At 36.3% G+C, this 25,972-nt stretch overlaps 4 protein-coding genes across 5 annotated transcripts in view; 3 read left to right on the top strand and 1 right to left on the bottom strand.

Annotated features, from left to right (window-relative positions):
* Nucleotides 1-499: 499 nt before the first annotated feature.
* LOC132103724 (RNA-binding protein 8A) lies at nucleotides 500-5,430 on the bottom strand. Its single transcript, XM_059508819.1, has 6 exons — nucleotides 5,267-5,430; nucleotides 4,778-4,837; nucleotides 4,619-4,696; nucleotides 4,362-4,498; nucleotides 869-1,005; nucleotides 500-708 (listed from the first exon to the last, which is right to left on the bottom strand). The coding sequence occupies exons 1-6, from the start codon at nucleotides 5,331-5,333 to the stop codon at nucleotides 663-665; spliced, it is 525 nt and encodes a 174-aa protein (XP_059364802.1). The 5' UTR covers nucleotides 5,334-5,430; the 3' UTR covers nucleotides 500-662.
* A 717-nt stretch (nucleotides 5,431-6,147) lies between these two features.
* LOC132103722 (type-4 ice-structuring protein LS-12-like) lies at nucleotides 6,148-8,665 on the top strand. The gene is made up of 4 exons (XM_059508818.1): nucleotides 6,148-6,171; nucleotides 7,845-7,914; nucleotides 8,080-8,206; nucleotides 8,318-8,665. Exons 2-4 carry the CDS (start codon nucleotides 7,869-7,871, stop codon nucleotides 8,535-8,537), a joined length of 393 nt encoding a protein of 130 aa, XP_059364801.1. The 5' UTR covers nucleotides 6,148-6,171; nucleotides 7,845-7,868; the 3' UTR covers nucleotides 8,538-8,665.
* A 1,670-nt stretch (nucleotides 8,666-10,335) lies between these two features.
* LOC132103721 (type-4 ice-structuring protein LS-12-like) lies at nucleotides 10,336-11,370 on the top strand. Of its 2 annotated transcripts, none has more exons than XM_059508816.1 (4): nucleotides 10,336-10,419; nucleotides 10,534-10,603; nucleotides 10,721-10,847; nucleotides 11,063-11,370. In XM_059508816.1, exons 2-4 carry the CDS (start codon nucleotides 10,558-10,560, stop codon nucleotides 11,280-11,282), a joined length of 393 nt encoding a protein of 130 aa, XP_059364799.1. In that variant the 5' UTR covers nucleotides 10,336-10,419; nucleotides 10,534-10,557; the 3' UTR covers nucleotides 11,283-11,370. The 2 variants fall into 2 exon arrangements, with proteins under 2 accessions (XP_059364799.1, XP_059364800.1); XM_059508817.1 differs by having other exon boundaries at nucleotides 10,408-10,442.
* A 13,934-nt stretch (nucleotides 11,371-25,304) lies between these two features.
* The window catches only part of LOC132103382 (high affinity nerve growth factor receptor-like), a 35,438-nt gene continuing 34,770 nt past the window's right edge, over nucleotides 25,305-25,972 (top strand). Inside the window, exon 1 of the mRNA XM_059508448.1 lies at nucleotides 25,305-25,564. Within this exon, the coding sequence (XP_059364431.1) occupies nucleotides 25,386-25,564 (179 nt within the window). The 5' untranslated portion in view covers nucleotides 25,305-25,385. The remainder of the gene's footprint in view (nucleotides 25,565-25,972) is intronic.

Here is a 25,972-nt window from a genome sequence, read left to right as displayed (position 1 = left end):
TAAAAAAACTCACAATATTTCATTTAAAATTCTGATTTAAAAAAAGAAAAAAAGACAATGCAATTAAAATAATTGTGTTGAGTCATTTTTAAATTATCAAACTATATGTGGTCAATATGAGTTAATACATTAGTCATCGCCAAAATTGGCAGGACAGGAGGGTTAAAAACATCTTAACTGAAACTCAAGAGCATTAATTTATACATAATTGACATCAGTCTAATACTGGTTATTTTATTAATTTGGTATTTATACTGTTTTAGTAGAATGGGCTCAAATGCAAAGCATGAAACCAACAAAGATTTCAATCCAAATTAATTTATTGGAAATATACAGATCACTACTCATAACAGGTTTCAATGAGAGATTTCATGTCTACAAACAGTGTACTGCCACTTTGTAAAAAAAAAAAAAAAAAAAAAAAAAAAAAAAACCTTGGTGGAAATACCAACAGCTCCAACACACATGCTTCTGCATTGTATGTCATTCTTCAACAACTGCTGAATAACTAATGATTAAGACAATAAAAAATATAGTCCTTCAAAAACATTAAAATCCTTATGTAAAGAGATACACGCACAGTCCAATCTGACTCCAAACCGTCTCGAAAAACAATGCCACACTGGCTGGGAAACAGACATTGGAGTCAAAAACTGGGAAAATCAACGTCGCCGCCTGTCAGGGCTCCTGCTGCGTCTTCTTCCACCCCTTGAGGAAAGCAAAGCAGTCCATTAGTCATGTTGTATTACAGCCTGTACCATTAACAAATTCAATAGAAGACAAATATCCACTACAAATGAAGTTTGAGTGAGCAATGAAATGGTCCAAGTACATAAATCCACTTTAACAGGATCAGAAACTGACTCACCTCCTCTTGCTCTTAGGGGGTCCTCTTACAAAGCACCAGTCAACGCTGATTGGTTGGCCCATAAGTTCCTGGCCATTCAGCCCTTCCATTGCTGCCTGGGCTTCTTTGTAGGTCTCATACTCCACCAGTGCATAGCCCTATGAAAAACAAGTCTCATTATTTGCCAAGATAATGTTTTAAACAACACATGACGGCCTCAAAGGAATGTTTTTCCATGGGGTTGCCTGGTTCCAAAACTGCCTTTAACATTCTGTGTCTTGAAACAGGCGTAAATAAAACATTTTATGCTTTAACACGTGCCAGCTTGACCCAAGGAAGTTTCATGAGTGACCAAACTGGGTTTTTTCAATGGCAGACAGAGATATGCATTTATGTGTTCAAATTCAAACTCATGTTCACATAGAGCATCTTGTGATCATAAACAGTTAAATGAAACATGACTGAATGGAAAAGGACACAGGAGTAGAGTTTTTCTTAGCTTCATTATTTTTAATATAACACATATTAGATACACTGAACAAAGAACTCGAAAGTACTTGAACAGACAAATTATCAAAGATGCACAGCCCTAGTCAAATACAAAGCTGCTGCAGTACATTAAACTAAATTAAATTTCTTGTCATGGAAAATACTGTTCTAAACATTTTCTAAACAATTATTAGAATGCTTAAGCGCAAGAAAGCATCAATATTATCATACGAAACAATGTCTAAACCAGGGTTCGGCAACTTACGGTACGCGTGCCAACAGTGGCACACAGAGGGATATTCGCTGGCACGTGAGCAATAGGGAAAACTGCATACTGACTAGGGCTGTAGCTGTCGAATATTTTAGTAGTAATCGAGTATTCTACCAAAAATGCCATCCATTAATCGAGTAACCGGATAAAATGAGTTTTTGCTTAAAGTGCAATATTAATTTTGCAAGAGAAAATAAGACTCTTGGGTCTTGTGACGGTCACGGAGGGACCGCACGTTCAACATGGATGTTAATACGCACAAACACACACCGAGACTGTTTGGTGATACAAGAGTTTGTTGTAATTATTGATAAGAGAGTGAATGAAATACCTGTAAACTATGTGTATTGTTCCCGTGTAGCGTTCGTCCCATGATTTTTAGAGTCCTGGTAAGAAACAATGGCAGTAATTATTGGTTCCGCTTAGAGTGACAATCTACCATGTATTAATTGAGCGTGGGGGATTCAGGGGCAACGTGGCCGAGTTGTTGCTGTTATTTCCTGTTTAATTTGAACAAATTAATAACATCAAAGTAGATTTATTAAGTAGAACATCATGCAAATATGTTTCTTTCTGACTCTGTATATTTAAGGGAACATGTGTAAAGTGTTTTCTGTGAGTTTGTCCCTCCACATGTGGTAATGGTGCTGGCCACCCGTATTAATGCGAATGTCTTTGTAATGGAAGGTAGTCTGTGTTTGTTTCTGCAGTGGAGAGTGTGGCCTGAGGGTTGCAGGTATTTTATTCACTCTCTGATCAATAACTACAATCAACTCTTGTATCACCAAACAGTCTCTGTGAGTGTTTGTGCGTATTAACGTCCATGTTGAATGTGCGGTCCCTCCGTGACCGTCACAGGTCTCTTAAAATGAACAAGTTTCCTTTTTTAGAAAAAAAAATATTTTTATTTTTTAAATGCATAGAATGCAATGCAAACATCAAAAATAAACATTTATTTAGTACCCATTGTTTCTATGTCTGTACTTGTACTGTGAACAATGACAAGAAAGTTGACAGATGAATTAAGTGCATTTAAGTGCCATTCAGTTGGGGTTTTAAATAAAGCATTTTCTGAGATGCACATTAAACATATAAAACATTAATTAAATTTATCTTTTAATTATTGAAAATTAACTTAACTTTTTGGTAAACAAAGAGGATTTACTATTAAAAATAAAACATGGAAGAAATGTTGTGTGATTAAACCTTAAAAAAAAAACAATAGTCTTTAACCGGACTTTTATTTTGACGGGTTGACGTACCTTTACAGTTCTGTGTATGTGATGTGACTCTAGTTTTACTCAAATCAAACGGTCAAATGCTAATAAAGTGACTGTCAGAGCAGTTATTTAGTGAGACAGCAGACGCTGTGAATGAATAAAGACGCACTTCTGCTCCATTCATTAACACAGACACGCAGAACATGCAGGATTCATATTTAAATAGACTGTTCCGGCTTAATATTTACAGATATTAGATATTTACAGATATTAGTTTAATTTACAGATATCTGGTTAACCAGATGTAAGTGCAATGACTTATTTTTGATTAATTCATTCAAAATTTGGCAAATTCCGTGCCATTCCGTGTTTAACTGTAAATTCCGTTTTTATGACTGGATTCCGCGATTCCCTCCGTGTTTTCTGCAATCGTTTCAGCCCTAATACTGACATTTTGAGGTAATAACTTCTCATGACCGACAGCTAAATCCAGTGATGAAAAATTTGCTCAAATATGGCCAATTTGAGAGAGAGAGACAGAGGGTGGAGAGAGATGTGTAAATTGTCTGTGTCTGTCTCTCTCTACAAACAATGAAGCGATTTTGCCCCTTGTTGAGAAATATAATGTAGCGATTCAGTATTGATTAATAAAAGTCTTGTGGCAGCCCTGACAAGTTTACGAGCTTCTGAATGTTACTTTTTGCACAGTGATCTCAGATCTGTGTGTGCGAGTGGCGTGTGTGTGTATGTGCGCACACACATCAGCAGTAACGGTGATTAAAATGATAAAAAAAAAAATTTAAGTTAAAAAACTATTAAAAAATATTCAGAAACTATTTGCATCAAATTATTTTTTTTATTGTATTTAAAAATGTGCACGTACTGTATAAATACAGAATATGGAGGGGAGGGGGGGGGGGGGTTACAGCGGTTAACCAGAAAAATTAAAAACGGCACGTAGTGCTGAAAAGGTTGCCGAGCCCTGTTCTAAACACAGGGTCATTTTAAAGAGTCAGATTGGGTTCCATTTAAAACACTGCCATCTGGTGGACAAAATCAAGCAAATGCCAGTGTATCTCTGTTGTATCAGATTCAACAATTACTTTAATTAGGAGGAAAATTAGCAAGTCTGTCAGAGCCGATACATAGATACAGAGGAAAAAAAACCCTTCCTGAACCAAATAAACCATGCCAAAACTGATGTCAAAACAAAAGCCTGTTATCCGTAGGATCAATTACTTCAACAAGACAGAAAATAAAAAGCAGCTATTATAATAAAATATCCAAAGTGATTATATGAACAGATAAATGAGTGAATATATATATTAAACTAAAATGATATTTTTGGAAAATTATTAAACACTTTAGAGATGCGCTTATATATATATATGTGTGTGTGTGTGTATTTAGTTTCTTGTCTACAGACTTCAGTCAAAAAACTAGAACAGAATTAGGCAAATGTGCAAGATAAAAAAATAAATAAAATAAAAAATCATTTACAGACATTTTACTAAACCAGAATCTGCAAACTAACCTTAAGGTAACCGGTTCTTCTGTCCAAATTAAGATGCAAGTTCTTAATCTCTCCAAATTCTGCAAACTTGTCGTGGACATCCTCTTCCGTCGCCTCCTCGTGTACACCAGTCACAAACAGAATCCATCCTTCAACAGCTGAAAGACACCAAAACATGTAAAAAAAAAAATATCACAGCCACTTCATTTCTATCACGAGGTCACAGAGGTCGAGTGAGAGAAGCCAGATGTTTATATAGTTCTGCAAATTACACTTACATCTCTGTGGTCCAGGCTCATCTCCATCCTGTTCTACCGTGTCATAGTCCTCTCTGGCTCTAGATCTTGCTCCCTCCTCTGTCAAATAAAGCCGCAAACATCATCAGCGCATGATTTATTAAAACATGAAAACACAAGATTGGAGATGATGTGACTTACCTGATCCAAACCCACGACCCTTCCTCTTCTTGGCTTTTTCTTTTAACTTATGAATGCTCTCTGTGAAGTCAACAAAAGAAAATAATTAATCCTACATGATGCATTCGAAAGCGTTTTTAAAGACAACTGCATGCGAAAATAAAAATAAAACAAAATGGAAGACTGCAATGAAGCACAAAGGCGATGAACTTGTATATCTGAGCCTATATGCCCAACGACCATACAATACTTTTATTGGGCATGATAAAAATGAAAAACTGAAAATGGATAAAAATGGATTAAAACTAAAACCAAAACAAGGCAACAAAATAAAACAGAATCACAACAACAGTGCGACTAGTTTAAATTAGCTAACTATTAGCACGCGTGCTAATAGGACTAGGCCCCCGGACAAAAACACAAGTATGAGTACATTAAACACTAATAAACAGGTGAAATTAGATTATAACAAAAGTCTGTGCATCGTCTGAATGTAAATAACCACTTTACCGTCGCCATCCTCGTCCATAGGAAAGTCTTCACCTCCCGCTTCATGGAGATCTAACACGTCCGCCATGATGCCTGATTGTGTGAGCGAGTGAGCGCATGCGCAGAACAGTGAGAACAGTCAACGCGACGCTGCGTCTTGTTCGGCTTCTGTGCGTCACATGCTGTTCGAGCACGTCGCCATCTGTTGTTTTGGAAGATATCGAACTATACGAGGATCCAGTTTATGGTACAACAAATTCAGAACACAATAATTAAAAATAACAGCAATAGAGAGAAATAAAGAAAACATGAACAACCAATACCATAGCTCAAAACAGAAACATAAATAATAAAGGAAAAAGAAAGAAAAGGGGAATAAACAAAATGATAAAAATGAAACAAATAAAGTGAAAAAAAAACAGGCACTGAGAACCGCTTCAGAAAATCCAAAAATAGCAAATTTGGGATTCATTGAAAAATGTTAAAAAGCATACCTTCCTCATTAAAGAGCTGGCTAATATAATATTTCATTACTGAACCTCTGATTATAAGATTTATTTAAAAAAAGAGTAAGAATCCATGCCAGAATAACTTGTTGGTGAAAATAAGAGAATTAGACAGGGAGGTTTTGAATATCATAATTACACATATTTTGCATAAAATAAATTTGGGAAAATATACAGTATATCCTCATCTAAAACTGATCATTAGGTGATTTGAAACATCACAAAATGCATCATGTGAGCACAAAATGTAAAAAGAGATTACTGCTGAACATTGATTCAATCACTTCAGTGTCAGGTAAAGCCTAAAGTTTCAGTGTGTGTGGATGATTTCATCACCAGGTCACCCTTTGAACTTGTCCCAGGACTATAAAATATCCTTTGGAGAGCACACCATCAGGTCTAAGAACTCCTGTAAGCAAGGTGCAATTATATCTACAGTCGTGGCCAAAAGTTTTGAGAATTACATAAATATTGGAAATTGGAAAAGTTGCTGCTTAAGTTTTTATAATAGCAATTTGCATATACTCCAGAATGTTATGAAGAGTGATCAGATGAATTGCATAGTCCTTCTTTGCCATGAAAGTTAACTTAATCCCAAAAAAACCTTTCCACTGCATTTCATTGCTGTCATTAAAGGACCTGCTGAGATCATTTCAGTAATCGTCTTGTTAACTCAGGTGAGAATGTTGACGAGCACAAGGCTGGAGATCATTATGTCAGGCTGATTGGGTTAGAATGGCAGACTTGACATGTTAAAAGGAGGGTGATGCTTGAAATCATTGTTCTTCCATTGTTAACCATGGTGACATGCAAAGAAATGCGTGCAGCCATCATTGCATTGCATAAAAATGGCTTCACAGGCAAGGATATTGTGGCTACTAAGATTGCACCTAAATCAACAATTTATAGGATCATCAAGAACTTCAAGGAAAGAGGTTCAATTCTTGTAAAGAAGGCTTCAGGGCGTCCAAGAATGTCCAGCAAGCGCCAGGATCGTCTCTTAAAGAGGATTCAGCTGAGGGATCGGAGTGCCACCAGTGCAGAGCTTGCTCAGGAATGGCAGGAGGCAGGTGTGAGCGCATCTGCACGCACGGTGAGGCCAAGACTTTTGGAAGATGGCCTGGTGTCAAGAAGGGCAGCAAAGAAGCCACTTCTCTCCAAAAAAAACATCAGGGACAGATTGATCTTCTGCAGAAAGTATAGTGAATGGACTGCTGAGGACTGGGGCAAAGTCATATTCTCCAATGAAGCCCCTTTCCGATTGTTTGGGGCATCTGGAAAAAGGCTTGTCCGGAGAAGAAAAGGTGAGCGCTACCATCAGTCCTGTGTCATGCCAACAGTAAAGCATCCTGACACCATTCATGTGTGGGGTTGCTTCTCATCCAAGGGAGTGGGCTCACTCACAATTCTACCCAAGAACACAGCCATGAATAAATAATGGTACCAAAACACCCTCCAACAGCAACTTCCTCCAACAATCCAACAACAGTTTGGTGAAGAACAATGCATTTTCCAGCACGATGGAGCACCGTGCCATAAGGCAAAAGTGATAACTAAGTGGCTCGGGGACCAGAATGTTGAAATTTTGGGTCCATGGCCTGGAAACTCCCCAGATCTTAATCCCATTGAGAACTTGTGGTCAATCCTCAAGAGGCGGGTGGACAAACAAAAACCCACTAATTCTGACAAACTCCAAGAAGTGATTATGAAAGAATGGGTTGCTATCAGTCAGGATTTGGCCCAGAAGTTGATTGAGAGCATGCCCAGTCGAATGGCAGAGGTCCTGAAAAAGAAGGGCCAACACTGCAAATACTGACTCTTTGCATAAATGTCATGTAATTGTCGATAAAAGCCTTTGAAACGTATGAAGTGCTTGTAATTATATTTCAGTACATCACAGAAACAGCTGAAACAAAGATCTAAAAGCAGTTTAGCAGCAAACTTTTTGAAAACTAATATTTATGTAATTCTCAAAACTTTTGGCCACGACTTTACATTATTTGTATAAACATGTCAAACTCTGCTGTTGATTTTTAATGGAAATGTATGAGGATATGACCACAAACAGAAATTCATTGTCTCTTTCTGTTCAGGCAGCCCTCACCCAACCTGCAACAATGAAATTCTTCCTCATCGCTGTCCTTGTTAGTGCTCTGGCCATTGGTGAGACTTTAAACCATGTTATCTTGATGCTCTTAAGATATGGTAAATCAGCTAGTTTAGGGGTTAAATTACATAAACTGGACATTGTGTGCACCTGATTTAGCTTGGAGGCTGAGCGTAAAGATGCAAGACTGTATTGATCAAACATCTCTGCTCGTATTCCAGGCTCTGAATCAGTATCTCTGGTCAAGAGAGATGCTTCTGCTGAGCTGGAGAAGATCGCCAAGTATTTTCAGGATCTTGTGGACAATCTAAAGCACGTCAAGGGCCCTGAGCTGGTCAACAAGGCCAAGTAAGTCCATCATCATCATCCATTGTGGTGGAATCTTCATCTCAACTGTGTAATTGATCAATTTAAACTTAATTGTTTTTATTAATGAGTTCTCTTTGGTTTGTGTTGCAGCGCTTACTTTGAGCAGAGCAGAGCCCAGTTCCAGCCCATGGTTGAGAAGCTCCAGGAGCAGCTGAAGCCCCTCTCCAGCAACATTGAAGACCACATCAAGCCTCTGGCCGCCTCCGTCCAGGCTCAGGTCGCCCCCCTGGCCAGCATGATCCAGACTCATGTTGAAGATGTCCTCAAGATTGTGGCTGACAAGAGCAAAGCCATCCTGCCTCCCCAGTAAAACCCACAGGAATAACCATTTCATAGTTGTCGTTTTTTCCTTTCTCATTCTCTCTCTTCGTATGTATGCTGGTTTGTTTGGAATGATAAAAAAAGGATTAAAGTGACCACTTTTGTGCTGGCTGGTTATTCAAATGTCTGAAATTGTAACACTTTTTAATAGATATTTAAACCTATTTTTGGAAAACCACCTAATTTCCAACAATAATTGTAATTGTGAGAAATAATGTAAAACAAAATAAGGATTTTTTTTTTTTTTTTTAAGTAAGGCTGTAATTTTTAGGTACAATAGCTACAGTGGCTGATAATTTGAAGGTAGCAAGTTTAATACTTGATGGACTTTGAACTCTTTCATTGACAAATAAGATAACTCCTCATAAAGATACAACATTTTACTAGGCTGGCTGCATGAACTGCTTCATTTTAAAGAGTTAGTAATCATGTGTCTTTTTTCTTCAGTACTGGTCATAACTTTTTAAGTCAGTTACAAAAAGGTAGATTGTTTTAGTTTGAATCTGAAATGTAACAGATTATCCATTGCATAACTGCAAGTTGGTCAAACTAGCTCTTAACAAATAGTGGCTATGTTTATGCAATGGGCTACAGTTATTTTTAAGTATCTAATATGGTAAGAGAATGATAACAATCAAATAGATTTTCTTAATTCTTGGTTGATATTTTCTGCATTATACACAATTTCGATTATCTTGATTATTGCGGGCCCAGTTGTTGACACAAGCAACTAACAACAATCTAGCGCATGCGCAGAGACTATAGTGTTCATGTTCGCCCACATGTGTGGAAGAACGTTAATCAATTTTATTCCTTCAGTTGTTACATCGAACAAATTCACTATTAAAATAGCACAACTTGTGAAAAGGACTATTTTATCATGGGCACCGTTTGTGCTACAGACATAAAAGATAAGATATACCTCAAATCAAGAATTGAGTTCAAGTACGGGGTTTTACAGTTCACATTTTAGAGCAGTGTTAAACTATTTTCTAAAATCTTTGCATTTAAACAAATCAAATGGCAATGCTACAATAGCCTATAAAAACAGAATGATCATTCTAACTACAGTAGGCTACAGTTCACTTAAATACAACCAATTTAATAGAAAACATGTAATTAGGACTTTTCCCCGTCATTTTAAGTTACCTTCTCTAATCTTGTGTTCATAAATTCCAATCCCAAATTACAAAGAATAAAAGCAATGAAAGAAAAGTAATTAAAACAAAACAAAGCATTTCATACACCATGCTGCTAGTGTCACTCAGTTTGCTCTTATCAAATATTTTATGCATGCAAGATCAGACTCCAAGACAGTTATGAGATATTTTCATACAATAAAAGAAGAAGATGAAAAAGAAGAAGAAACCCCCTCGGAATTACATTTAAGTAAAAGCTGTGATGAAGTTAATGACTAAAACTAAATATCAACATATTCTCATCATCACACTGTCACTGAAATCACCACACAAGCAGTTTAGGACATACATTTATTTAAAACAAATTCCAAAACAGTATTTTTAGTTCTTGTACAACCAAAGCACATCGATTACCTAAGTTCAGTGTACATAAGTTTTCTGCACACATGGAAGACAGTGAAGGCATCTGGAATGTCGTCATTAAAACTGATGAAGTCAGTGGGTGACAAGCACCACATAAATGCACTAATTAAGCACAAACACAGATTGCTGTTGAACTTTGATTCAATCAGTGTCAGGTAAAGCCTGAAGGTTTGGTGTGTATGGATGAATTCATCAGCACAGGTCACCCTTTGAACGGGTGCAATCCCAGCATCCTGGGACTATAAAAACCTGTGGATTCTCAGAGAACTCAACATCACAACATCAGGTCTAAAAACCCCTGGATACAAGGTAAGATTACAGCTACCTTAAATGTTCATGTTGACCTCTACCCTTCATTTCTAAAGGAAATCTATGATGATATGACCAGAAACTTAAAATGAACTATTGTCTCTTTCTGTTCAGGCAACTCTCACCTAACCTGCAACAATGAAATTCTCTCTCATCGCCATCCTTGTTGTTGCTCTGGGCATTGGTGAGACTTTAAATCATGTTAATTTGTTAGATACATTGTGTGCACCTGATTTAGGTTGAGTGGCTGAGCGTAAAGATGCAAGACTGTATTGATCAAACAAGTCTGCTTGTATTCCAGGCTCTGAATCAGTATCTCTGGTCAAGAGAGACGCTCCTGCTGAGCTGGAGAAGATCGCCAAGTATTTTCAAGATCTCGTGGACAATCTAAAGCACGTCGAGGGCCCTGAGCTGGTCAACAAGGCCAAGTAAGTCCATGAGCTTTGTCTTCATCATCAGTGAATCTGCAACTTAATATTAGTGAGGAACACAATCTTCAGTTACATCATATTGCCTCCATTTCAAATAACAAATTCTGATCAGCATAACGAATTGATTAGTAGAAATATAAGTCCTTATTGGATCACATAACTAATTGTTCAGACAGAAGAGCAGTGCTGATTATCTTGGCCTTGTGTTGCAGCGCTTACTTTGAGCAGAGCAGAGCCCAGTTCCAGCCCATGGTTGAGAAGCTCCAGGAGCAGCTGAAGCCCCTCTCCAGCAACATTGAAGACCACATCAAGCCTCTGGCCGCCTCCGTCCAGGCTCAGGTCGCCCCCCTGGCCAGCATGATCCAGACTCATGTTGAAGATGTCCTCAAGATTGTGGCTGACAAGAGCAAAGCCATCCTGCCTCCCCAGTAAAACCCACAGGAGTCCTTTTTAGTTCTCTTCCATTTTGTTCTTTAAATTAATGTGTGTTTATATAATAATAAAAGCGATTTAAAGGACAGTCTGCCATCTCTTTCTTCTATGTGTTTTTCCTTTGCACATCTCATAGTGAAACAGTGGAGAAACCTAATAAAAATACATATAAAATATATAACAGTAATAATGTCTCTTTAAAAGATATTTATGGATTTAGATTTTTGAATCCATATTGAACTGAAAATGTACATTAGTGTTAGGAACATTCTAGTGATTATCTTTAAAAAAAATAATTGTATGCCATAGTTCAATAATCAGTGATGTATTAATATGAACTATGAGAAATATGAGTTTCAGTTTATTTATTTATTTATCTATTTATTTTTAAAACAAAAGCTAAAATATTTAAGATTTAATGATTTAGGACATTTAAAAATATATATGTTTATACAAATCCTAAATTATTATTATTTTTTCATTGGTTGAACAAAAATAACCTAAAATGGCCATTATTATGTCTGAAATTTTAAATGTTACAAACAATTGTTTAATAGAACTCGACATTTTAATTAATCTGAGTGAATCTCACATTCACATCCAATGCTAAAAATGAGAAGAATAAAAAAAGGTTATAAAAACATTTCAGGGAAGCCCAGGTTTAATATCTTTCTTCTTAATTCCACTACAGAACAATATTTTATGCCAAGAAACAGAGATAGCTGCATCACAATAAGAAAATAAACCACTTAAAGGTGTCAGTTCATCTATCCCGTATAAAACCTTACACAGATATACACCAACCCACACACATCTGAATAACCACACAAACAAATATGGGTACATTTATTTCCAAACGAATATCCTCAGTTCATGTCAGTCATTTAGTCTGGCAGCAGAGGGCAGTGTAAATAAATAAACTCTTAAAAATTGAAGGCATTCATCTCAGAGCCCTGAGGTAGACTAGGATTTGTTGTCTTCTTAGATAATAAAAACAACAAAATCACTAGTCTTCCACATGGCAATGGACTTGATCAACACATCCCGACTAAATCTGAAATAAAATATTAATTTTTTAAAAAAGGCATGCATTCCCACGTTGCAGACATCAGAGCTTTCAATATAAGATAAATCTACATACAAACTCTCCAGTCGTGATATTTCTTGCCACTTCTTTCTTTCAATGCAACACTTGGCCTGCAGACTGCAGTCACTGTCCCATTTGAGCACAAATCATTTTATATACATCTGTCAGAGTTTGAACTCATTATGAAGCATTAATTTGGTGGTTTATCAGCTCACATCACCAGTACCATGATATATCTGGCGTGAAGGTCAAACGGGTGTGAGGGACACACTGTTAGTCCCCATGACCTTCTCCTTGTATAGCGAGATAAATAAACTACATCAAGCTTTTCATGTACGTCAACCTTCATAAAGCACATTTTTGCACCTCTCTTCGAAATTCAATGCCGTTTATTAAAATTTTGGGTGGTTTACATCTGCAAAATGTTGTTTATTCCAAAGCAAATTACATCATCTGACAAAAATGTCTAAAGGAAAGTACTTTTTAATAGAACATTACAATTGAAACACTGTTGAATGTCTTAAAAGGTACAAAATATTGCATTTTCCTACCTCCAAAAATTGATAAAAACTTACCAGAATGATTTACAAGGACATTCACTTCGATTCCTGATGTGGTGGATTTAAAATAAGTCAATGATTGTCCCCTTTCAGTCTCATTAATCTACTTTTACTTGGTCCATATGTTCTGAAATATGCATTCAAAGTCCTTAATAGCTGGTGACCTATAAGGATGGATCAAAAATCCAAAAACAAGGCAGCAGAATTTATGTCAAATAAAGCGTACATGGAGGTATGTCCTGTCTGTCACCATTCTCACAATAACTTCAAAATCAAATAAAACACTTGGTACTCACCATGACCAGCCTCTGTGTGTCTCTCAAAGGAATCGGTTTATAGTTGAAAGGGCTTGCCTTTGACGAAAAAGAAAGAAAAACAGAAAAAGAGGAAAAATAAGGCTCCCGCTGATAATTGGAGGCTCTGCAGCACTTGAAAATAAAACAGAGGCCAGATGAATGGAGTACTGATACAAACTCCAAGGTGCTTTAGATGAAAATTGGGGAACAAAACTACAGTTTTGGAAAAACTGCAGGACTAACGGTCCAGAGCCTGGGCTTCCTGAGGAGTCTTATCTCTTCAAAAAATGGTCGGTCCTGAAGGGCCCCGGGCGCGAGGAAAGCTCTGCGTCTCTGGACAGTGGTGGATAATAATGGGTAAGTTTTGCAGACATGGGTTATGTTTTTTACTCAAAGCTGACAGACAGACAACCCCCTCCTGCACACAGGTGCTATTCAAGGATATTGTGTAAAAATGACGTCAACCAAATTTTACTTGAAAATCTTTTCAGCGTAAAAGTCCCGCCCTCTCTTTCATCTGTTCTATGGACTAGTGTCTCCTTTAAGGAGCTTCACATTCATGTATTTGATAATTCAGCTGTATTTGATTAATTATGCCCTTTAGTGCATATATGTTTTTAACATGCTTTTTGTACAATCAAGTACATTTAAACAAGCAGGATCTATAGAGTAAAATGTATAGAGTAATGCAAGCATACAGATGAATCTGAAGACAGACAGTGCAGCACACGCAGAGCTTGGCTTCAGCAACAATGAAGCGCTGGCCTTGGTGATAGTTGCTAGGCGATGGAGGAAATACAATGGTCTCCTTAGAAACCAAAGGCTGTTTTTTGGGCTAAAAGTAGCAGTGCAAAGCAAGTTAAACTTGATGTACTGAGCTAAATAGAGATGGAGCTCATATTCAGTGTCACTTTATTACAACTCTTTGGGTTTTAATGCCATATAAATAAATTTACTATATAAATAAATAATAAATTAAAAGTGTTCCTTTAGCTCAAGTGGTAGAGCGTTGCGTTAACAAGCGCAAGGTTGGGGGTTCGATTCCCCGGGAATGCATGATAGGTAAAAATTGATAGCCTGAATGCACTGTAAGTCGCTTTGGATAAAAGTGTCTGCTAAATGCATAAATTTTTTTTTTTTTTTATTATTAAATGTTTCAATTTAAATAACAATTTCACCTACTGCATATTTATAAACCAGGTTTTATTTACAGCACTGTGTCATTTTAAATGTAAAATTTTTCCTGATTATCGAAGATTATAACTATAAGATGTTATTTTTTTGTAATTACCTGATAAACTATTAACCCATATGGCAAAAAAAAGAAAAAAAAAAAGAAATCATATTTATAAGTTCAATTAATTATAATTTGTAAACATTTGAGTGAATATTTAAAATATCTTGGCCATTATTTTTAAAATATGTATTTTAAAATGTATTTGAAAATATATTATTTTGCTTTATGGACAATGGCAAATAAACACAAAACTATTCACCAGCATACACAAATGACACTTAATGCAACATTAACTACAGAACATGATATGTAAATTTAAATGCTATTATACAGTACATAAAATAAAACGAATGTGACTGTTAAACTAAAATATAATCAAATGTAATCTGTCATGTAAATTACAAGGTGGCTCAAAAAGTAATTCATTGTTTTTACATCGAAAAAAATTATAATATGGTAGTTCAACTTACAGTTTATCAATCAATTGCAAATTCAATTTTCTAAGGCAAACGCTTCGCAATTAGAAGACCATTCTTTCATTGAGTTGAGGACAGCCCATTAATGGCGGGAAAAAAAGAAATGCATAAGGCAAGTTTGATGCACCCCAGTGAGTTCTAGACAGGTCTTCACAATGGGACCTGCAGCAAAATGTAAATTACACTAAATTGCTCTAATACACATCCAGTGGTCCTAAGAGGCACAGTGGTTCTTTTTATGCCCATGACTGATGGGTTCAGCTACAAAGTGGAGGTGAATTAGAGAACAGACTTGAAAACAGTAGAGAGCCTGCGTTGAGCAAGAGGCAGGTAGTGAAGGAGGGGAGGCAGGTGCACTTTGGGCGATGCTGAGAAAGACAACTACTGGCTTGCAAGGATAAGGCATTTCCAAGATTAAAAAGCACAATTCAATTAATTGTATTTTTCAGGAGCTGCCCCCCCCCCCCTCCATATTTCCTTCATAATTAGGAAATTAAAATGAGACTGAATTATTAAAACCACACCTTTTTATTAAAATGCTCCTTTGCCATATGGCTTTCTAAAATTAAATGATCATTTAGAACAGAGCACAATGGGATTGTCACAGTTTTCTGGACATGAAAATCCTAAAGTGTGTTATGTGTTATGTGTACTATAAAAAATTATAGTTTATGAATATGATAATTACAAGGATTGTGCAAAATTCAGAATTGGAGAATTGAATTCTGATTTAATTGAATGGAATCTTTTCACATTTCCGTGATTCTCAGAAGCTGAAGATAAAAAATCGCTGGTTAAAATTCTGTAGTAGTGAATAGAAACTACAATAACTTCAATAACTAAAATTTTCTCCAATAACAATCAATCAATCAATCAATCAATCAATCAATCAATCAATCAATCAATCAAATCAATGATAGTGTTTTTTATGACTCTGCAAAGGAGGAAAAAAATCATTGTATTAGAAACAATCATGCAGCAGCGTTAAATAGTTTTCTGTAATTGAATGCAAAGGTAGGAAAAAACTGGGAAATCAAGCTATAAAACATTTGCTATCACTGTAAAAAAAAAATTGTCAATAAAAAAAAATCATTAGAGCAAATTTTCCAAGAAAATACTATTTCAGTCTTTTGACTTTAAAATTTCATGTTTAATTCAATCTGTTACTTGCTGTTTCTTTGTAAATAATTGTGAAATTTAATAGCAACTTCTACAGGAAAATTGTTTCTATACCAATTTTTATTATACATTTTTTCTTCATTGTTGAGATGTTAACTACTGTGGAAATGGATCATCAGTCTGTGAAAATGGTCCATTGGCCACAGTGCACAGGAAGTTGGAATGGCATGACAGGAGGAGAAATTAACTGAACTGATGGTGTGTTCCATTTCCCAGCAGGAACTGGATTGCACCTTCAGATCGGAGTCCTGCCTCGGAATTTTGGAGGAAAGAACTGTAGCAACTCTGACTTCACAATCCAAAATGGCTGCTTAGTGCATCAACAGTTGCTGAATTCTGAACTGCATACAAGCATACTAGTATGGGCACATGTAAAATCCTTACAATTATTTTTGTACAAATCTGCTCTCATATTAAAGTATGGCTACATGCAGTGGTTTGGCAAGACATATTTGATGGGCACACAATGCTTCTCCATTAATGTAGCTGCTGCTCCAATGCTGCAATTTAATGTTCATTTTCCCCAGCAGCCAGTTGAGGAAATGGTGAAGCTCCACTCCACTCTACTCTAGGCCCCCCACCCACCCCCATCAGCCCCACAGACGGCCCAAACCAGAAGTGTTCCACTCCGGTAGGGCTCTTAATGTAAATTCCATTTCAGTGGCTATTATCTCTGCTTATTTTCCAGAGCTTTCTGTTAGTAGTACATGCATCTGGCCCTGTGGCACTCTCACTGGCAGACGCGGGCCTCATCCAGCAGCAGCACCACCCCGGGGAGCCCTGCAAACTGCTTATTCAACAACTGCTCGCCATAAAGATGCGTAATGATATTTTAGAGGCAAAAAGGCCTGTGTGGTTTTTAATTCATATTTAATGGCCGTCGGGGTAAATCGGTCCAATCCCCTAAATGAGGACTCTCTCTTTCTCTCTCTCTCTCTCTCTCTCTCTCTCTCTCTCTCTCTCTCTCTCTCTCCCTCTCTGTCTCTCTCTCTCTCTCTCTCTCTCTCTCTCTCTCTCACACACACACTTAGGGATGAGGCTGTGAAAACTTCATAGTTTTTTCTAAATGAATTATTGAACCCAGTTGCTCTTGATTTTTATGTCAGGTCATAACAACATATTGTATATAAAACAAAATAATATATAATATCTATAATATTATTATATAATAATTATGTAATATATAACATATAACACATTACATTGTTTTTTTTAATCAAGATTTATTTTTATATTTTTAAATTTAGTACAGATTTTAGTAATTGTGATGTTTGCTTTTGTTGTAATTATGTGTGTGTTTTTAATGTTTATGTTTAAAGTTTATAAAGTAGTTTATAGTTATTCTGTTTTATTTCAGGTTTAGTTTAAGTTTTTCTAATACATCAAGTAAAACTAAATTAAAGTTAGAGATTGCTTTGGCAGCTACCTAGAAAAAGTTGTTGTTTTTTTTAGTATTTTTTTTCAGTTAAAATTTATTTTGTTAACTTTTTCAATGTTTTTTGTCTTATTTAACTATAATACACATTATTATAAATTATTATTATTTTTAACAAAAATAATTTTAAAAGAGCAGGCTCACAGTTTTAACAGCTTTGGAATTTGAAGTCCATAATAAAGGGCTGTTCTTTTGAACTTTTTATTCATCTGAAACTTTTGAAGAAAATATATCATGGTTTCCACAAAAATATGAAGCAGCACAATAATTTTCACAACAATTTGAGCAGCAAAATTATCATATTAGTATGAATTCTGAAAGATCAGGTGACACTGAAGTATACTGATGCTGAAAATTTGGTTTTGCATAACAGCAATAAATCACACTTGAAAATATTTTCAGACAGAAAACAGGTATTTTAAATTGTATTAACATTTCACAATATTACATTTTTTACCCTCTTTATTTTAATACAATAAATGCAGCTTTTGTGTTCATATACGACTTCTTTAAAAAAAAGAGAAAATTCAAAAAAAAAAAAAAAAAAACACAGAAAAAACACTTGCAAATAATATAAAATCAGTCCTACCAATAAATAGTGTGATTGTGCAAGAAGCACAAAGAGCTTCAATTAAAACATGATCATCACCAAACAGCAATGCCTCTCTCTCTCTCTCTCTCTCTCTCTCTCTCTCTCTCTCTCTCTCTCTCTCTCTCTTTCTCTAGACAAGGCTGAGGTGCTGAATGTAAATAAATCTATCAGGGCAAGGAGCTTGAATATCAAGTTACCACTCCTTACAATCAAGAGCCTTTTATGCCACCCATGAGGGCCATTCTTGTAATGCTAGTACACAAGAGAGGCCCACAAATCATCTCTCTCTCACACACATACACACATACACACCCACACACAAAACTACACCTTATTATTTTACCTCATAAATGAACAACAGAAGCAGAGAGATCTGAACGCTGGCAGAGCGACTGGACGGCCTGTGATTGATATCTGCTAGAATCTGGTTTGGGCTCATGTAGCCACTACACCATCATGTTGCGAGTACATCTGAATGACGAGACTTTCTCTAGCCATAACCAATGTTAGGCCTATCTGCTATCGATCTGTCCCTGATGACACAGCCGTGCTCTGACCGAGAGCGGAAAATCTGCTTACAAGGGTCAGTGGAGTGTTTAGACAGACAATTGAAAAGGTCAGTAGCTACTAGTAAACACATGAAACGGATGCACTGGAAATGTGCTGCGTGTTATAAAACAACATAGCAGTTAAATATAATAAAATACCTGTACATCACAATGCTTATTTAAAAGAATCATATAAATACAAGTCCAATTTCCTTGTAACAAAAACAATATTTTAGCTACTTTAATATAAATGATACATTTTTTCGAATATGCATACTGTATATTTTATAATGTTTTTAAAAGAAGTCTCTTATGCTCACCAAGATTGCATTTATTTTATGAAAATACAGTAATATTGTGAAATATTATTTGAAATAATTTTAAAAACATTATAAAAAATATTCAAAATAACTGTTCTCTATTTAAATATATATAAAATAAATTAGAATTATTCCTGTGATTTAAAGATACATTTTCAGCATCATTACTTCAGTCTTCAGTGTCACATGATCCTTCAGAAATCATTCTAATATACTGATTTGATGCTCAAGAAACCATGCCGCTTCATATTTTCATGTAAATTTAAGATTCTTAGATGAATAGAAAGTTCCAAAAGTAGATTTATGAAATTGATTTTTTTCCCTATTTGTAATAATAGAAATTACTGACACCTGAAGCAAACATTGTACAGATCGTCATGATCCTGGTGAGTGACGTAAAAAGCAGATAACTGCTAATTCAGTTGATGAGCAGTGTGTCTTTTATCAGAACTAAAGCTGCCCACAAAGACAATTGAATTGCATTTAGATCACATCCATCTTGAGTTCTTTCCTGACACTGCCAGTGATTCATTATCAGCTCAGCGAGTCATCTGATGAAAAACCACATTTATAGATTTGCTTTTCAGACTTTTTTTTTTGTGGGGGTGGGGGGATACTGCTATTAAGAGTAATTCTGTGAATCTGATCTCAAAAGTGAACAAGCATGGGCCGCTTTTAAGGGTGAACAAGTGCACCGTGAAGCTACCCATCTTTGTTATATTCCCAGAGGAGATGACATGCAGTGATTGAGAGATCCTTTACACTTTAAACTTATTCTAAGCTTCACGGGTTACATATTAAAAAACATAATAAAATAAATCATGTCATTCTGAAATACATTAAGTCCACACTTAAACTGTTCAAAGACCATGATACAAACCATGTATATATCACAAACACACCCACACCCACACCCACACCCACACACACACGCACACGCACAAAATCGAAAAACAACATCACGGCAAGAGTCTAAAATATCATATCTGTGAAATAATTGCTTCTTACTGCTGTTGAATCTCTTGAAATTGTTGTATAATATTTTTTTAGATCCCGTAATTTTACATACTGCACCTGTCAAAGTGGGCTGTTCTTGGTTCAGTCAGATTATTGCGACTATGGCATTTGTTTAAAGATCATTATAATGCACAACCATCCCCAATAAGTTTCCATTAATTACAGAAAAGGCAATGTTTCACTGCTGTGATTAGGAATAGCTTCCATTTACTGCAAAATCATTGTGGGCTTATGAATAAGTCATTATGCATGAGATAATATAATGCATCAAGCCATATTGCCCACAGACCTTTAACCCTTGCTTAGGTTATGAGATTAATCAAAGAAAATGCACTCACCCAGATATTTGGTTAATGTTTGGCCTCAAATGCCAAACCAGCCATCAAACACTGAGAAGATGAAAAAGGTTTGTTTTAATCTCATTAGTCCATCACTAAAACATTATTTAATATTCTCTAATATTCTCTATTATCTTTATAATTTAAATACAAACTTACATATTAAGGGGGGGTGTTATAAAGAATGATAATTACTTAATTTAATTTAAATACTCATGTGTGAGCACTATATTTCAGTACAAATAGCATGTGGTGGTTCATGAATAATAAAGAAAAGTTTAATATATTTACTAATAAACTCTGAATTCTGACATTTTTCTTGAAATTAAAATTTCACACCTCACAATTCTGACATTTCTCCCACCCTAATAATTTTGTTTACATCTCACAATTCAGTTTTTCTTCTTCTTCTTAATAAAAAATTAAGTTGCATGAGAAAATCTATTTTGAGCATTTACTATTGAAGGAGAAACCTTATTTGCAGTTTCTTCAAGGATCAGAGATGCTGGACACTTCATGTCTTCTTGTGAATGGCAATCGACCCCGAGAGCGCTGAAGCTGTGTTCAGATCCAGCCTTGGGCTTTTTGGGAGCCTTTCATTTGAAGAAATGAAATACAATTTTTGCATTGAGGTCAGTCATGTAATTTCATAATGATGCATTATAATAATTAAATGTATCCGGACCAAGACCAAACCTGATGAGACACTTAGGATCAGTCGATACAGAGCGAAACGCTTCTCAATCCTCTTATGCCTCTGCACTTTTTAATACCGCTTTTATTAAAAAAATTTCATGGAAGCAGTGCAGATAATTACAGAGCCTTCTTGAAAAAAAAAACACATAATGTAATCATTATGCTTTAATTTCAGTTAAGAGGGGCAGTGAAGCTTAGATGATAATAGTGAGCTAATAGGTACGAAAGAGGTAGAAATGAAGACAACAACTGTAAGAGCGAGTCAGAATGAAGAGTAGGAGAGAAGATGCTGCATGTTCATTAGTCTTTGACGAAGCACTCCTCGAGTTTCGGTTCATCTGCATGAAGACAGGCTTCTCGTGTCCCTACTGAGAGAATACAGTTACATTACCAAAACCCCCAGCAGCATGAGCCAATCGATCCCAGGTTTACCCCAGCGAGTCTCACTAACACTGTGTTTTGGGTGTTGATGGGGTTTGCTTCCTGGTAGAGAGATGATGTGTGGGGAAGATGAGCCAGAGTTGCCACACCCTGCAGAGAAAAACAGCTTAGTATTTGTTGTTTTATGTACATGAAAACAAAACTGTAAACTGTTCATCTGAACGCTCTGTAAACTGAAACATGCATTATAGCGCAGTTCCATTGGTTTCTTTAATATGCAAAAAAAAAAGTGCTTTAAGAACCACTTAGCAATATGTTTAAAACTAGGAGTGAAGGGACACATTTTTGGGGCTGCAATAAATTCACAAAGCTTATGGTGTTATTTTAATTTGACGTTATTCATAACTTACCTGGATGTGCAAATGCAGCGCACACAAGCAGGTCAACGCTTTGCTTTATTGTGTGTGGCACTGGAGAGCAGTAGTGTGGAGATCCATATATTAAACACTACAGGTGTAAAAGCATTTCCTTGTACCAGTTCCAGAAGTGCTTTTACCCCGGTCCACTTTGCACAGGTCTCTCTTTGTGACACGACATTAGTTTGATGTGGACTGAGTAACCTGCAGCCGGTCACTACTCTCCCCTTCGGTCATCACTGCTGCTTAGGAAAAAAAGGGGAAAAGTAAAGACAAAAAAATACTAAAATTATTCAAATATGTCAACAAAAACAACATTGAATGAAAAAAAGTAGATGCATTTATTTAGTTAATTGGACAGCAATTGTTATGAAATTATTTTAAATAAATACTTGAATGAATAAAGTATGCCAAAAATCAAGACATTTTGAAATAAAATTTTATTTTTGAATGATTGAATGAATGAATGAATGAATGAATGAAGATGAAAAGAAACGTGTTTATAGATTATTAGAGATAGGCCTAAATGGATGCAATTTAAGCAGTTTTTAAATAAAATGATTTAAAAATACTTAAATAATTTAAAATACTACTTGAAATGTATCATTGCATACTGCATTCTGTTTCACATACTATTCAGTTTTGAACAGTCTCTGAGAAAGGTCTGGTGTGTCCTTCTTATTTGGAAGCTGCAGCCCATTAGCAGTAGTTTTGTTGTGTGGGAGTGGTAAATTTGGCCTGTAATTGAATTATTCTCTACTCTGAATGGCTTGAAAGACTTATTCAGCATATCCTGTTTAAAATCACTGATATGTCCTACGCCTAACATTAATAGACTGGGACGGCACTCCGCAAAATAAAGGGAGAAAATTTATGCCAGAATCGGAAGTTTTTCATCAAACTATTCCCTTAACTCACAGGATCTTTGAGGTGTGTAATAGTCGGTATGGATATTTCTGTGAGTATTCTTTAAAGCACACAGAGGGAGTATTAATAACCGGCCTCTCCTCATCCTGACGGATTTAGCTATTTCAAAAAGAGTGAGAATGCATTGAAATAAATCAATGGATTGCGGAAGCACACAGGTACACTGCTAGATGTAAAGAGGTAAACAACTGGGTCCGGAATCTGTGAAATGGTCTTAAAAGCCTCTTCACAAGATGAGCTTTTAAAGAGCACGAGAGAACCGTCCAAACTCTCGAGTTGCCATTTTAGGGCCATGGGATAGAAAACCACCATAGATGGATTTTTCACTCGCACCCACATCTCTCTCTCTCTCTCTCTCTCTCTCTCTCTCTCTCTCTCTCTCTCTCCATCTATATTTCTATCTTTGCTGATTCTGATGAAGAAGGAAAGAGAGGAGGAAGTCTGGAGCCATCACTATGTCCTTACTGCAGCATAAGAAGGGTTCTGCGCCAGTAATTGTGGTCAGGGCACTATGACCTTACTGCTGCGTGTATGGAGACTCTCTGAGAGGGAGGTGAGACACAATATTTATCCCTTATGGGAGGATGAAACTCCGTAATCACAGCAGTCGGCCAAAAACATCCATCCTCCTCTTGTATCCTATCAGTACAAGAAAGCCTTGAGTGGCTCTGAGCTGAAAGTATAAACCACATGGACAATTGCAACAGGCAGATCTGTAACACACTGAAAAAAAAAAAAAAAAACACCCTTTATTAGCATAAATGAGAACAAACTGGAATGACAGTTTCATTTGAATTTTTTTCCAGAAACAAAGATCCAGATAATTTTCTGTTCCACATCTCTGGACTTTCATCTCAAAATGTCTCAAGAAGTCTACAATCAAATGTCAAAGATATATATATATATATCCATATTCCTACTGTAATGCAAATAAGCTTTTATTTTTTACATTTTTTATATTGTGCATGATTTTTTAAGAAATCGATAGCACTTTACAAATTATTCTAAGCACGAATTAAATTAAACGAATTCAACATGTACTAATACATTTTTTAAATCAAAACTTTTATCTGTTAAGATTATTAAATGAACCTGAGCTAACATGAACTAACAAAAAACAGGTGTTTTTTAATTGCATAAAAACATTAACATTAACAAAGATTCATAAAACAATGTCACATTGCTCATTAGTTAATGCATTAACTAAAGTTGACTTTTGTTCAAGTCTCTTGCTTCTCAGATTTATTCTGCTGAGAAAAGACCTAGTGATCTGATGTGTCTCATCAAGAGTTTTAGAAGAGATTTCGAACTGTCTCATACTGTGCTCTTATTTATCAAGATGTCACAATCTGTGATGAAAAAACAGAAATCTAAATGTGAACTTGTATTTAACATCAAATTAGAGCTATAATGTCTATATTCATTTTCTGACTCAATATTCTTACTTAATTTAGCAAAGAGAGAAACATCTGAGACAAAAATGATAGCTACTGTAAATGTCTCTGGAGCAACAAAAGAGCAACTTCTGAGTACTTATCAATTCTCTAGAGAGAGAGAGAGAGAGAAAAAAACATCAACTTTATAATATCGATTGTTTCGTCTCAATAATATCAATGAAGAGCAGTTGGTGACTTTTGCTAAAAGCCTCCTGCTTCTCAGATTTATTCTCCTTATAAAGACACAGAAATCAAAAAATGTCATTTATAGTTTCAGAAGAAATCTCAAAATGTCTCAAACTGTGCTCAGAATATCCTAAGACCTCAAAGTCTGAAACAGTTAGAGATCTCAATATGAACTCAAACATTTCTCATCAAATACTTATTTGTTATATTATTTACTTATGAGTTATGTTATTCACATTCGTTTTATAGGTCCATTTATCTACTGCAAAATCCAAAAAGAAACAGACACATCTGAGATCTCCTCAGTTATATAAGAGCAACCTCTGAGCAATATCATTTTCCTCTAATACTGGCTGATAAAAAAAAACCTCTTTAATATCTCAACTGGCTCTTAATGCAGCAGTGATCTTAAATGCAGCTGAAGTAAAGCAAGACTTTGGCTTGAGTCTTCTCAGATTTATTCTCCTAAGAAAAAGATCCCAATAATCTCTCATGTGCCTCCTAACAGATCATGTGCAGTGAACCATTTCAGATGATACCAAACATAAACTGCTTATATGGAAAATCACACACATCAAATAGACATTTGCATGATACTCATGAGTTGTTTTTCCTCACAAGCTCAAAGTTCACGTCAGCTCTAACAGGTGGAGCACTTCTGATCCATTCGTGTCCACCTACAGCTCGCAGGTCTGGCTTCACTGTTCACTTCTGCGAGTGTCACAGAGGTGTCTGGTGTCCATTGCTCTCTCTCATCTCACACTCAACTAATGGACTGCTTTGCCCCTCCCCTCCGTTTCTCCATCTCGGGCTGGGAGGTTCCCCTGGGCCCTGCTACATGGCTCAGTAGCTCAGCTCCTGGATGGGATCATAACCCTGAGTGCTGGCCAAGAGAAGAGCCGCTTCTCCTCACATACAGAGTTCCTGCTGCAGGGTGGAGTTTCCCCCAGAATAACAAACTCACTCGAACCTCACCATGGCTGACCGTAGGGTGGCCCCGGTTGTGGCTATGATTCTCATCCTGGTTGCACCAGCCCTGAGCGGATGCCCAAGCGCCTGCCGCTGCTCCTTCGCCATGCTTCAATGCCTGGAGCCAGACGGAATCACCAGCATCCCTGCATTGGCAGCACAGGAGAGCGAAAACGTGACTGAAATGTAAGTTTTGTTTGGTGTTCTGACAAGTTTGCAGTGAGATGCTTGAGAAAAGTTGTGTGGAAGTTCAGCGCTTGATTTAGGAAGGAGATGGAATGGGTAGCAAGTTCAATCAAACTGATTGGACTTCATGAATTTTCATGGAGAATTCTGTGCATTTGGATATTTGTGCATGGTGTAGCCTAGTGGATTTTCCTGGCAGACCGCTCCAATTATCTTTAGCATTTATTGCTTTTAAATGCATTTCATTTATTTGGTGGAATCTGAACGTAATGCAATGAAAGCAGAAATTTCTCAAAACAAGGCAATGCTTGGGGAACTAGGACTGGAGGAAAGGCCTGGTGCTGCTGAGCAGTGTGCAGCTTCTCTTTTAAGTGCCTTTAAGAGTGTCAGGTACATAATCTATTCTCG

This window comes from Carassius carassius, chromosome 24 (assembly GCF_963082965.1).
Source record: "Carassius carassius chromosome 24, fCarCar2.1, whole genome shotgun sequence".
Lineage (NCBI taxonomy): Eukaryota > Metazoa > Chordata > Actinopteri > Cypriniformes > Cyprinidae > Carassius > Carassius carassius.
This window is presented reverse-complemented; position numbering and strand designations above follow the sequence as displayed.

Excerpts from the sequence above, each read along its gene's own strand:
- LOC132103721 (XM_059508816.1), top strand. The coding sequence starts at position 10,558 with ATGAAATTCTCTCTCATCGCCATCCTTGTTGTTGCTCTGGGCATTG. Across the intron at positions 10,604-10,720 it reads TGTTGTTGCTCTGGGCATTG|GCTCTGAATCAGTATCTCTG; the intron begins GTGAGACTTTAA and ends CTTGTATTCCAG. Across the intron at positions 10,848-11,062 it reads GAGCTGGTCAACAAGGCCAA|CGCTTACTTTGAGCAGAGCA; the intron begins GTAAGTCCATGA and ends CTTGTGTTGCAG.
- LOC132103722 (XM_059508818.1), top strand. The coding sequence starts at position 7,869 with ATGAAATTCTTCCTCATCGCTGTCCTTGTTAGTGCTCTGGCCATTG. Across the intron at positions 7,915-8,079 it reads TGTTAGTGCTCTGGCCATTG|GCTCTGAATCAGTATCTCTG; the intron begins GTGAGACTTTAA and ends CTCGTATTCCAG. Across the intron at positions 8,207-8,317 it reads GAGCTGGTCAACAAGGCCAA|CGCTTACTTTGAGCAGAGCA; the intron begins GTAAGTCCATCA and ends TTTGTGTTGCAG.
- LOC132103724 (XM_059508819.1), bottom strand. The coding sequence starts at position 5,333 with ATGGCGGACGTGTTAGATCTCCATGAAGCGGGAGGTGAAGACTTTCCT. Across the intron at positions 4,499-4,618 it reads TGAGCCTGGACCACAGAGAT|CTGTTGAAGGATGGATTCTG; the intron begins GTAAGTGTAATT and ends GGTGTCTTTCAG. Across the intron at positions 709-868 it reads CCCCCTAAGAGCAAGAGGAG|GGGTGGAAGAAGACGCAGCA; the intron begins GTGAGTCAGTTT and ends GCTTTCCTCAAG.